This window comes from Merops nubicus, unplaced genomic scaffold (assembly GCF_000691845.1).
Source record: "Merops nubicus isolate BGI_N331 unplaced genomic scaffold, ASM69184v1 scaffold17998, whole genome shotgun sequence".
NCBI classification, from domain to species: Eukaryota; Metazoa; Chordata; class Aves; order Coraciiformes; family Meropidae; genus Merops; species Merops nubicus.
In genome coordinates this window covers 43881-55203 of record NW_008626537.1, presented here as the reverse complement: position 1 = coordinate 55203, position 11323 = coordinate 43881, and the positions used below count along the sequence as shown (strand labels likewise).

The 11323-nt window shown below is 39.3% G+C and overlaps 1 protein-coding gene across 2 annotated transcripts in view; it reads left to right on the top strand.

Annotated features, from left to right (window-relative positions):
• The first annotated feature begins 117 nt into the window (after positions 1 to 117).
• PPP2R5C (protein phosphatase 2, regulatory subunit B', gamma) overlaps positions 118 to 11323 on the top strand; it is a 53042-nt gene continuing 41836 nt past the window's right edge. The window contains exon 1 of one of the 2 annotated variants that reach the window (XM_008946048.1): positions 118 to 284. In XM_008946048.1, the coding sequence (XP_008944296.1) occupies positions 191 to 284 (94 nt within the window). In that variant the 5' untranslated portion in view covers positions 118 to 190. The remainder of the gene's footprint in view (positions 285 to 11323) is intronic. The other variant, XM_008946049.1, reaches the window with a different exon arrangement.

The window sequence follows — 11323 nt, the reverse complement described above, 5'->3', positions numbered from 1 at the left end:
CCTCTGCGGCCTCCTCCGGCTCGGTTTAAGTTGCTGCCGTGAGCCAATGGGGCTCCTCCCGCCCGCTGACATCACGAACTAGCCAGTTCCCTCCAGCTGCAGAGCGCTTCAGTTTCTGTCTTTTTTTAAACTAAAATGGAGGCCGGTTTCTTGCCTTAAGGAATACATTGCCGTGCCTGCTGGAGCCTAGATGTTGACATGTAACAGAGCTGGCAGCAGGATGGTGGTTGACGCAGCCAATTCCAATGGGCCCTTCCAGCCCGTGGCCCTTTTGCATATTAGAGGTGAGTTATTGTGCGGGCGAGGATCGCGACCCTCGGCGGAGCTCAGAAATGGCTATTGTGGTGCTGGGAGCGGGGGAGCAGGAAGTCCGCGGTAGCACAAGTCCCCTTCGGTTTGTCACAGCCGCAGTACAACCTGGGGAGATGGAAACCCGTTTTCTGCTAAATGCGTTCGGGAAAGATTTAAGAATTCGTGGAGGCATTGCATGCATAGTTAAAAGCAGGTTTTACTGCTTTCTGCCGTAACTCTCCCATCCCCCTTTCTAGCTGTGCTGATGTCAAAGGATGTGAAGTCACTACCCCAGAAAGGTACTGGGTGGGGGGAGGGAAGAGCCAAGTTCTCCCTATACAGTTTCTATAGAAGAAGGGCAAACGTTTGGTGAGCTTCAAAGCCTTTTTTGTTTGGATCCTTCAGCTAGAGCTCCTTTACAATCCACTGCAGCTTCTAAAAGAATTGGGAGTGTTGTTGGGGAGGAAAGAGGAGAAGAGATGTGACATTTATTATGAAAATATCCTTTATGTATTCAGAAAGCATTTCCTGGGAGAGAGGCTGTTCAGCTTTAACAAGCCAGCTTCTATGTGCCTATTGCTTTGTGCAGTTCTGAATGTTAAAATTCTGCACAGAATATGTTCTTTTGGGCTTATAGAATTAGTGCATTGCAAATCTATAGTTTATCAGGAAAGTATATGTTGGCATGACATTTTGGCATAATACTGAGTGTGTACCTCTTGTTCTGTAATTCTGTAGTTAGTAAAATTTTGCAGTGCTGTGGCATTTTTTTGTGTGGTTGGTTTTTTTTAGCTGGCTGTTAACCAACCAAAGCTTTTTTTTTTTTTTAATGTCTTCCTTAAGGGGGTTTTGGTTTAGAACTTCTTACGAAAGCAGCATATGTATTAGCTAGGATCAGCACACCTTGAACAATGGCATTTATATGCAAGAAACGCAGCTCATAATGTTCTTAATTACCTTTGCTTCTCAGCTTTCACTGCCGTAGCTGAGGTCTTAGTACTGAAAAGAGTATTTTTTAAAATTAACGTTCCGTATGCTGAAAAAAATTTGCTTTGAAAGTTTAATAAGCCCTAACTTGAGAAGCCTTCTCCTTTAAGCAGTAGCACTGGTCTTCACGTATTAAGAAATCATAATTTCCCTTTATCTTTTAAGAGCCATATCCTTCTCTGTCTGAAGTTGGACTGGATGTACTCTAGAAGACTCTAATTTTGGTCTGTGAATGGGGTTGAAATGTGTTAAAATTCCCTTGAGTTAGAGTAAGGACCGTGCTTGTCAAGGGAATATAAATGCAACTGTATAACCTGTAGACAGGCCTTTGCTTTTCACTCAGTGCAAATCACCTTAATTTTCTGATAGATGCTGCCTTTTGGAAGGGGAGAGACACTGTCTATTAAAGGTGCAAGTGAGGAAAACAAACCAAGGTTGGAATGGGAATGATGAAACGTGATATTGATGAACCTTAATAATCCTTTGTCTCAATAGGATAACAAGGTTCTTGTCAGTGAATTTATTATCCCTGTTCTTGCTCCAGTCAAATACGTAATCGTGGAAACAACAGATTTTTAATAAACTGTTCTGAAATTTACTTTCCTAAGACCTCAAATTTTGGTGCACTGGTTAATGCAGTAGTAAAGTAGAGGGTAAGGAGTTTTGTGGCCTGGTGTGTTTTTTTTTTTTGTTGTTTTTTTTTGTTTGTTTTGTGTGTGTGTGTTTGGGTTTGTTTTGTTTTTTAAATGGGTGATAAGAGTGGACTCTCTTATAAGCAATTAAGGAATAACTGGGAGATTGTTTTGCATTTTTCAGGTGGTAGGAAATAAGATGGATCTCTGGTATTATAGCCCAGAGGAGTTCCTTGACACTGGGAAAGGAAAAACATCTCTCCCATGCATGCATGTATATAGAAGTTGCTTTGGATTTTTGTATGTACCTCATCTCACTAGCTGCTCTGGTATTACCAGTACTGGTCTGCCTCCCAAATTAGGCCTATCAGAACAACACATACAAAATTATTAGTAGTAAAAATTAACTGGTAACTCTGAAGCCTAATGACACTGTGCTGTTTGTCCCAATTCATACTGATTTTACAGTTGTCCTTTTACATCATTTGTTGAAGTATAGCATTGTATTTCAAGTGGAAGTACTCCTCTGCAGCTGTAAGAGGTAAAACCTCAGTGTCAAAAGGTGGAAGGGTGTGGGGACAATGACAAATCCCTCAGTTGTTTCTGGTAGATTTATTTTGTTGTAATAGAGAAGATCCTACTTTATCACCAGTTTCATATAATATTGAAACTAAAATTTTGAGTTGGTATATTGTATTTTACACTTACGTTGTAGCTGCCATATTAGGCTTTAATCTTACTTTGAACAACAACAAAAAACCCTCTGAAGCCTTGTGGACTATGCTGTCCACACTGCTTTGAAAATAAAAATTACAGTCTTGCTTTTAAAGTTAATTCTAAAGCACTTTATGTACCTGTATCATATGGAGCATGTAATGTTTGCAGAATAAAAACACTTTTCATCTGGCATGGGGTTGGAGCTTGTTCCCCTTCTGAAATGCTGACAGCTTTATAGTCTGGGCTACTTACAGCTTTGCCAGAACAACATGGTTGTAAAAATAGATGCAGGTGGTTTTTAAAAATGTTGTTTGTGTCTTGTGAATTTGAAATAAGGGTGTCAGATTTCTTGACTGCTGTCGTTGGTATCTGTACCATTACCAATAAAGAGGAGCAGTAGGCATTTGTAGAATAAGAGGGGTGGGGTCCCCAAATACGCTAACCTTCAGCAGTTTATTTGGCTGCCAGTGCTCCAGGTCATCTTTGATATGGTGCAGCCATGCAATCATGAGTCAGACTGCTGTGGAAGGAGCTGTGAGAAGCCTTGTTGGGGTTCCTCTCTCACTCTGGAGTTGTCTTTAAGCTCAGGCCCTTGGCTCAACTAGGTTGCAGCTGTGTGGTTGTCCAGCCATGTACCTTGCCAATCTGGGAAGGCTACCATATGAGGCAAGGCTGAGAGAGTTGGGTTTGTTCAGCCTTGAGAAAAGAAGGCTTAGGGGAGACCTTATCACCATGTTTGAGTAATTAAAGGGTGGCTACAAAGAATATGGAGACACCCTTTTTACAAGGAGTCACATGGAAGAGTCATAGGGGTAATGGGTACAAGTTACTCCTAGGGGCATTCTGATTAGATACAAAAGGAACATTTTTCACAAGGACAATCCATCATTGGAATAGTCATCCCAGGAAAGTGGTGGAGTCCCCAGCATTAGACACTGCTTAAGATTTGGCTGGACAGGGTGCTGGGCCATCTTGTCTAGGCCATGTTTTTGCCATGAAAGGTTGGACCAGGTGATCCTTGAGGTCTCTTCCAACCTGGTGTTCTGTGATTCTGCGATCTGGATCCTGATGTGCTGACTACGTGGCTTGGTGTGCCTCTTCACTGTGCACTTGTTCAGCAACTGCTGGACTGTTGGCTGACCCTGATCACTGTCAGTACACCTGCTCTCCTTTCCTCATTCAGGCACTGTGAGACTATGCCCTTTGTCACAACCATAGACTCTTGGCAGTTGTTCAAGACCAATGTGTAGAAATCAGGTCTACAGAAGATGACTTTGGACCTGTTGCTAGAGAATAGAACATATCAAAAGAGCCTAATCCATACTGCATGCAAGGGGCTTGGAACCATTTTCTGTATGCTCTTTGGTTGTGCTGAAAGCACTGGCTCAGTGAGGGTGTTTGGCCTGCTGGGATATTGAACCCTTGGTCATTCCACCCGCAACAGGCTTTCCAGGAGATCTAAGTTATGCTACTGCTGCAGTGGTCTTTCTAGAATATAAAGATAATGGTCAGCTGAGCTGCTTGCCACTGGTTATTATGGTGAACTGAAAACTTACCTTGTATTGGAATGATCCAAAGCTTTCAAGAAAACTAATTTTCATTTGATCAGCTGTTACGGCCATGGAATTACTATTGTGGTTTGTGATCCTGGATAGAGACTTCAGCTTGTAGCTGGCTGTGGAGCAAATGGTGTAGCCAAAGCTGGTTGTGGGATATCTGTGTGGGGAGCTGCTTTAGGATATTTGTGCATGGGCAGGTTGCTAGCTGTGAAGGTGGCATTAGGACAGCAGAGAGAGGAGGGCTGTTAGGTATTCAGAACTTCAGATTTTTACGAGGAGGGAAGCAAAACTGGATGGTGTTTTTAAGATACATCTTTCTCCTCCTGGAGCCCTTCTGGCAGCTAAAGCCCTAGGGTAGTGGAAGTGCACTCAAGACCCTGACAAGAGGATCCACATAAATGAGATGAGGCCTGGGGGAAGGAATCAGAACCTTCTGATTCCCATCTGAGCACTTCAAGCAAAGAAAGCAGCTGTAAAAACAGCATGAATTAGGACAAACAGTAAATATTTGTCTCTGGACTTCAGTTACCCATTCATACTTACTGTTGTGAGTTACCTTGCTGAAAACTAGCTGTAGTACACAGTGCAGTTACAGGTAGAAAATAATTGTAGTCATTCTGTAGGTGGATTATAAATGTTTATTCATTGTGGGGTCAGACATTTTTCATAAGAAACACAGTTTGATGCTGTTAGGAAAAATCTCTTAAAACTATTACCAGTATGTAAATGAGCCCAAATGTCAGTGTAGCTCAAGACAGATACTTGAACGAAATGTAGGTAAAACTTTGCTCTGATCTGCAATGGCAGAATTAGCAGAATATAGAAGTTACTTTAGTGGCTTAATTGCTAACTGGCTGGAATTGGTGATGTCTCTTTGTGGTTTTCAAAAATGGTTTTCAAGATGTTTAGCAGGACATACTGAAAGTTGTGTGGAAGGGGGGTGATAACACCCTGATATTGTGTGAATTCAAACTGATGCTTCCTGTAGGCAATAACCTGTTTCAAACATCTCATTGTCTATCCTTCTCCTCTGCCTTCCAGAGCACAAATTTTTTTTTTTACAGATTTCACTTTGTCATTATTTAAGTTACTTTTGATTTTGTGAAAGACACTTTGATTTCTTCAAAGAATATGTAAGTGATGTTAACCTTGTCCATCCATTCTGTGTGCTCCTCGTATATGTTAGTGTTGAGTTCAAGAGGTCATGGGAGGTAGTTCATATTCCATCTTCACATAGGGCTTTTCTACAGGGCTAAAAATGCCAGCAGTAATGTTTGTTATGTAAATATTCGGGTATTTAAATAGACATTTGCATGCTTGTCAAAGCATGGTGAAAGATCATGTGTACTGTTGGGTTAGGTACTAACACAGCATCAAGCACCTGTTGGTGGTCTTCTCCCTGAGCCTGGGCCACATTTGACACTAACCATACTTGCAAAGATCATGAAGACTTCTGCTTTGCAGAAGTTGTTTCTGAGCTAAAAAAAATTTAAAAAAAAAAAATTACTCATTTTGTATTTAAATGGAAAGCAGAGGCCCAAGCTTACAGTTCAGAAGTAATACAGACTGAATTCGGCATGCAGAACAGTAGCCATTGATCTCACGATGTACAAAAGAAGGCTGAAAGAACTGGGATTGCTTGGCCTGAGGAAGAAAAGATTAAGGGGAGATCTTGTGTTCAGCTAACTGATGGGAGGGCGTAGAGGGCAGAGCCAGGCTATTCTTAGAAGTCCACGGTGACTGAGGGAGAAGTAACCAATATGTATTGCAACACAGGAGATCACAATTTTATACAAGGGAAAAAAAAATCACAGCATAAGAGGTTAAACACTAGAATAAGATTCCAAAAGGGGCTGTGAAACCTCTGTGCACGGAGATAACTTAAAACCTGTCTGGACAGTGCCATGAGCAGCCAGGTTTATCCAGTTCACCCTGCTTTGAGTGAGGGATTAGACTAGCGGAAATGAGAACGATCCTTTCTGGTGAAAATTATGCTATGATTCTGCCATTCTTTGTTGCACATGGAACTGTAAAATGACCAGCCTTACAGCCACTTTTAATGCACTTTTAAATTCAAAGAGTAATAATTTTATTGTAAAATATCTTTGTTGGTTGGTTTTTTTCCCTTCAATTACTAGGGCAGACTTTTTAACATATTTAGTACCAGCATGCCTATCAGTAGTACTTTTACCTCTGTTAACTCTAGATCTTTGGTGTCATGCTGTTTTAAGTGATTCTTACTGTGTTTTTACAAACTGTTAAGGATGGGTGATTGGAACAGCATGCAGTATTAAAAATATTCGTATACTGAGAGGATGTTTTGTTCGTTTCTTAGTGTTCTGTTAGGAGCTCAGCAGTAGTAAAAATAATTGTGGCAGGTATGTATTTTTAATAGAGCATCCATAACTCGTAAATGTATCTTCTGAATAAGCTAGAACTCATAAATGTACACAGTTAGCTATTTCACCCACATTTATTCACATTTATTAGTTTTTGGAAATATCTAACAGATTGCATTCATTTCCTGAGTATCGTGAGATTTTTCTGTATTTTTTTTTTAAGAAGCTTTAAAGTGACAATGAATAGAGCGTTAGCAAACTGTGACCGTGCTATGCATCTTCTGTGATGTTTCTGGAAGTGTTGAACAGTGTAATTTCTACCACACATCCTTACGACATGTTTCTGGTGAGCTTTGTGCACTGTGAAAACATTGTGCTAAAAGTCTAAAATTCCAGGCCTCCTTGTCATGTACCAACTTTCTAATACTTTCCATAAATTTCAAGCATCATTTCCTTTACATATGCTCATCTTGCTTTTTTGAGGTACTAATATTTTAGTCTGAAATTGACCTGTGCTGACTGTGAAAGCATACCTAAAAATCTCAGAAAGTCACCTTTCATGCTGCTGGGTTTTTTTGTTGTTAGTATATACTGCAGTGGAAAATGAATCTGGTTTATTACTTCTGTATTTCCTGTGTGATGATAATCTTCACCTTCACACGCATCTTACATTTTCCACATCAGTAGGCATTTTTAATGATGATGAATTTAGCTGGTCTGAGCATGTATGTTTGTTTAAATATTAATTTCCTTTAATCCTTCAACACATTTAAATTTAGTAAATATTTAAGGTACAGTTACTGTTGTAAGAAGTGAGTAAAATCTTTTGAGAGGAAAAGTACATAGAGCAGACATCTTAATAATTTTCTTCAGAGATGCTTCCATCACGGTGATGAATTTTGTGCATTCTCAGTGAATTTAAATTTTTAAAATTACTGGTTCTTGTAAAATGGCAGGTTTGTTTTTACTTTTGTGAAAATACTATTGTGCAAAAGACCTTCAAAACTTTTTTTCACCCCTGCTCATACGATAACTGGGCTTTCCCATGACCAGCATATATCTTCTGTCCTCCATGTGGGTCACAGTTGTTGTTGGTTTGGGATCAAGTGGATGAACCTCGGCTGAGATTTAAAGGAGATAAAAATGTTTGTTCTTCCCTTTTCTCCCATTTAAGCCAGTTACAATTTGATAATCTGAAAGGGTGAGAACCAGCTTTGTGTTTGGGCTCATACCTGCACCTTCCTTCTAAGCCACCCAGACTGCACTGATATTCAGCCTTACTCCTGGAGTTCATAGTAATGCACCTCGCCAAAAGTTTCCAGTGTCCTCATAGCAAGTTCTCGGACGCTGCTGATCTTTAACATTGCTTAACCAGTTGTACACCAAATTGTTAGCTTTGAAATCCAACCACTGTTCCTTTTTAAAAATGTTGCTTGAAAAAGGAGAAACAGGAGTATCTTCCTCAAGAACAAGCAGCAGTTGTATTCTTAATGAACCTAAGCCTCTCATATCATGGGACTGAAACGTTTACCTAAGAGTTTCATCAGTTAGCATTATCAATTGTCAAAAGGCTGGTATTGGTAGAAATGACTGCATTACTGTATTGCCTCCTGTATGTTTTGCTAGATTTTTCTCAGAGGACATCCAGACAGAGCCACAGAGCACTTAGCCAGACATAGGCTGATGGTGTTTTGCTGGTATATACTGACGGAGCTTGTGGGGAGTGTTTTAATACTTGACCAAGAGCAGAATTAGAGGAGGTTGCCTATCACTCTTGTGGCATTTAACATGATAGCATACTTATTAACTCTTCACTTACTATGCATCACTTTGTATAGGAAGATTTATTTCACCTTGTTACTGCTTTTACTCTGTGTGCTATCATTCCTCTTAATTTCATTTCACTGTTTTTACCTTTGTGTAGATTTTTTGCCCATTTGAAGAGTGTATGTGTAAATTCTGCTGCTGGAAACAATGAGCTTGTTAGGTGTTCACACTACACTTAAAACCTCTAAGGGTATGACAGTGAAACATCTGTGGAGGGGACTTTTTGTTGAGCTGAAAATTCCATAAAATTATAGGACAGTAGTCAGATGAAATTTTTAAGTTACATTTACTGACTCGTGGTGTAATTTGCATGCTCTTTCAAGGGAGCAAAATGATACCATCACAAATGCATGTTTTCCCAAATTTTATTCATACATCAAAAATCTCCTGGCTTGTATTTCGTAGCCACAATCACATTTTAAGAGTAGAATTCAATGTCGCCTGTTTATGAGTAAAATTGTATTTCCATTTCTGTTCAAAGCTTTTAATAATTAATTTTAACTTCTGTAGAGCCAGCTAACTCTTTCCATGTGCCGTCAAGTACTGTTAGCTACTGAAACTGCATTGTAAACCACACAGATTAACTGAGCGCCAGCAATGCTTAATAGATACAGGAATATTTACATCACATGCAGACAAGATGTCCCTCTGATGGAGGGTGTTTTATGTTCTTTATGCCAGAGGTAAACACCTAAAAGCTAATGCTTGGCTTCTGCCCACATACTTGTCTCAAATGACAAACCTGAGTTAAATGATGTTCTGAGTGCATCATCTTTTAAAGCCACATCTGCACTTCTTTTAATCAATTCCACTTAGTGCACATACAAATCATGCAGTGCTGTTTCTGCTGTAGCTTGCCAATTAAGTTTTCTTTTTCAAATGCAGTCAAAATGAGGGGTGCAGTCTGACTCTGGATTGTTATCTGTAGTGGAAGTGACAGTTTTATGTCAATTTTCATAATCGCTCTTGTTATTGATGATTGAAATTTACGAAGTAAATGTTTTTTTTATAAGTTACACAGAAAAAAGTGAAATGAAATATAAAAGATGCAAAAGACAAGTAAAAAAACCCTCATTAAGGACTCTCCTAGTTATTTGTAGCAGTCTACTAGTTTGAAACTTTTTCCTTTTGAGGAGTTTTGTGGTTTATTTTTAATGTGCATTTTTTGGGTGCTAGCTACTAGCTTTGTGGCTTCAAACAGCCTCTAGAACTAAATTCTTGTCTATCTTTTGTATTGAAAGGGAAAGCATAACAATGTCAGTGGTGTTTCAGAGATCTCCTATGTTCATTCAAGCCCTGCTGGAAAGAAAACCTGAACAAAATTGATCAAAGCTTGAAACCCCATCAGCAGTTCAAGGGAAAAAATGTGTTGTCTGTCCCTTGGGTGTAATAAGTTTTTCTACAAAAATATTTTCCAAACAAGCTGTAACTAGTCTTAAAACCAGAATCTTTTTTTCTAGCCTCTTCCCAGAATATTTGTGTATCTTTCATTCCTGTTATGTCTAATCTTCTATGCAAAGTATCTTAAAATCTAAAAATAGGTGCACAGGGGGTTTTTGAGGACTATATTTTAAAGCTACTTGCATGCTATAAAAACTTCTGTGTTATTCTTGTCCCAGTAGGAAATTAAGATCTTACTGACCTCTGAATCAGAATAAACACACCCTCTTTAAAGTAAAATTTTGAGCATATAATTTTGGGCACTACATGACTTTTCTCGTTCCCTCTTATTGGAAACTCAGTATTCATTAATGTAGCTTAAGGGATAAAGAATCCCACAGCTTAGTTTTAAATGGGAGACACTGAAATAAATTGCATTCCTTACACATCTAAATCTTCTGTTTAAAAAGAATTTTGTAAATAAAATTAATTTTTTAATTTGGGGGGAGCTGTGCTGGGAGTGTGATGTCTAAACCTGTCCAAGGCTTCTGGACATGCAGTAGTGGGTCAGTCTTGTATTCCTAGCTGATAAAGCCACACAACTTGTTTGTGCCTTGTAAATTTACGGATTTGTTGGAGGTTCCGATTTAAATATATTAAGTAATGAAATTCTCCACTCTTTCTGCTGTGTGAGAGGGATGGAAATTTGGTGCAAATGATCAGCCGTATGTCAGCTTCTTTGGCAGCTGAGCAACAGACTCTGTTAGGGACACTGTTGCTAATAGGTGCGCTCTCTGTTCTTACTAGAATTCCTTTGTGAGGCTGAGGATCAATTTGACCAGAGACTGAAGACATCTGCTTGAAGGAAATGTGCATGTTTTCAGATGAATATGATATGAGGAAAACAGTGCTGGATTGTGCAGGAATGATTTTTGAGATAAATGGAAGATTACTAAGCACTTAATTCTTGACAAAATATGCAGATATATTGAGTCTTTAATTCTCTTAGGATATGCTTCTGTTGAAAGCACATACTTCAGTACATTTTGAAGTGGGCATAGCTGGTTTTCAACTATATTCAAGTCAAGACTTCCCATGCTGAAAAATTTTTATTTCCTATTAGAGAATTGCTGGTAATTGCTGTTAGCATTTGAAGTCATTGTTGTTGACATTTGACGTGTCCAGGATCAGCTGCTGAGCAAGTTACTGACCTAGCTCTAAAATTCTTTCTTTTTCATAGAATTATAGATTCACTTTGGTTGGGAAAGACCTTTAAGATTGAGTCCAACCGTTAACCTAGCACTACCAAGTCCACACCTAAACCATGTCCCTAAGCCACCTTATCTACACATCTTCTAAATACATCCCAGGGTGGTAATTCCACCACTTCCTTGGGCAACTTGTTCCAGTGCTTGATAACCATTTTGGTGAAGAAGTTTTTCCTAATATCCAACCTAAATCTCCCCTGGTGCATCATGAGGCTATTTCCTCCTGTTCTATCACTGGTTACTTGGGAGAAGAGACCAACCCCCACCTCTAAAAGCTCCTTTGAGGTAGTTGTAGAGAGCAAGAAAGTCTCCCCTGAGCCTCC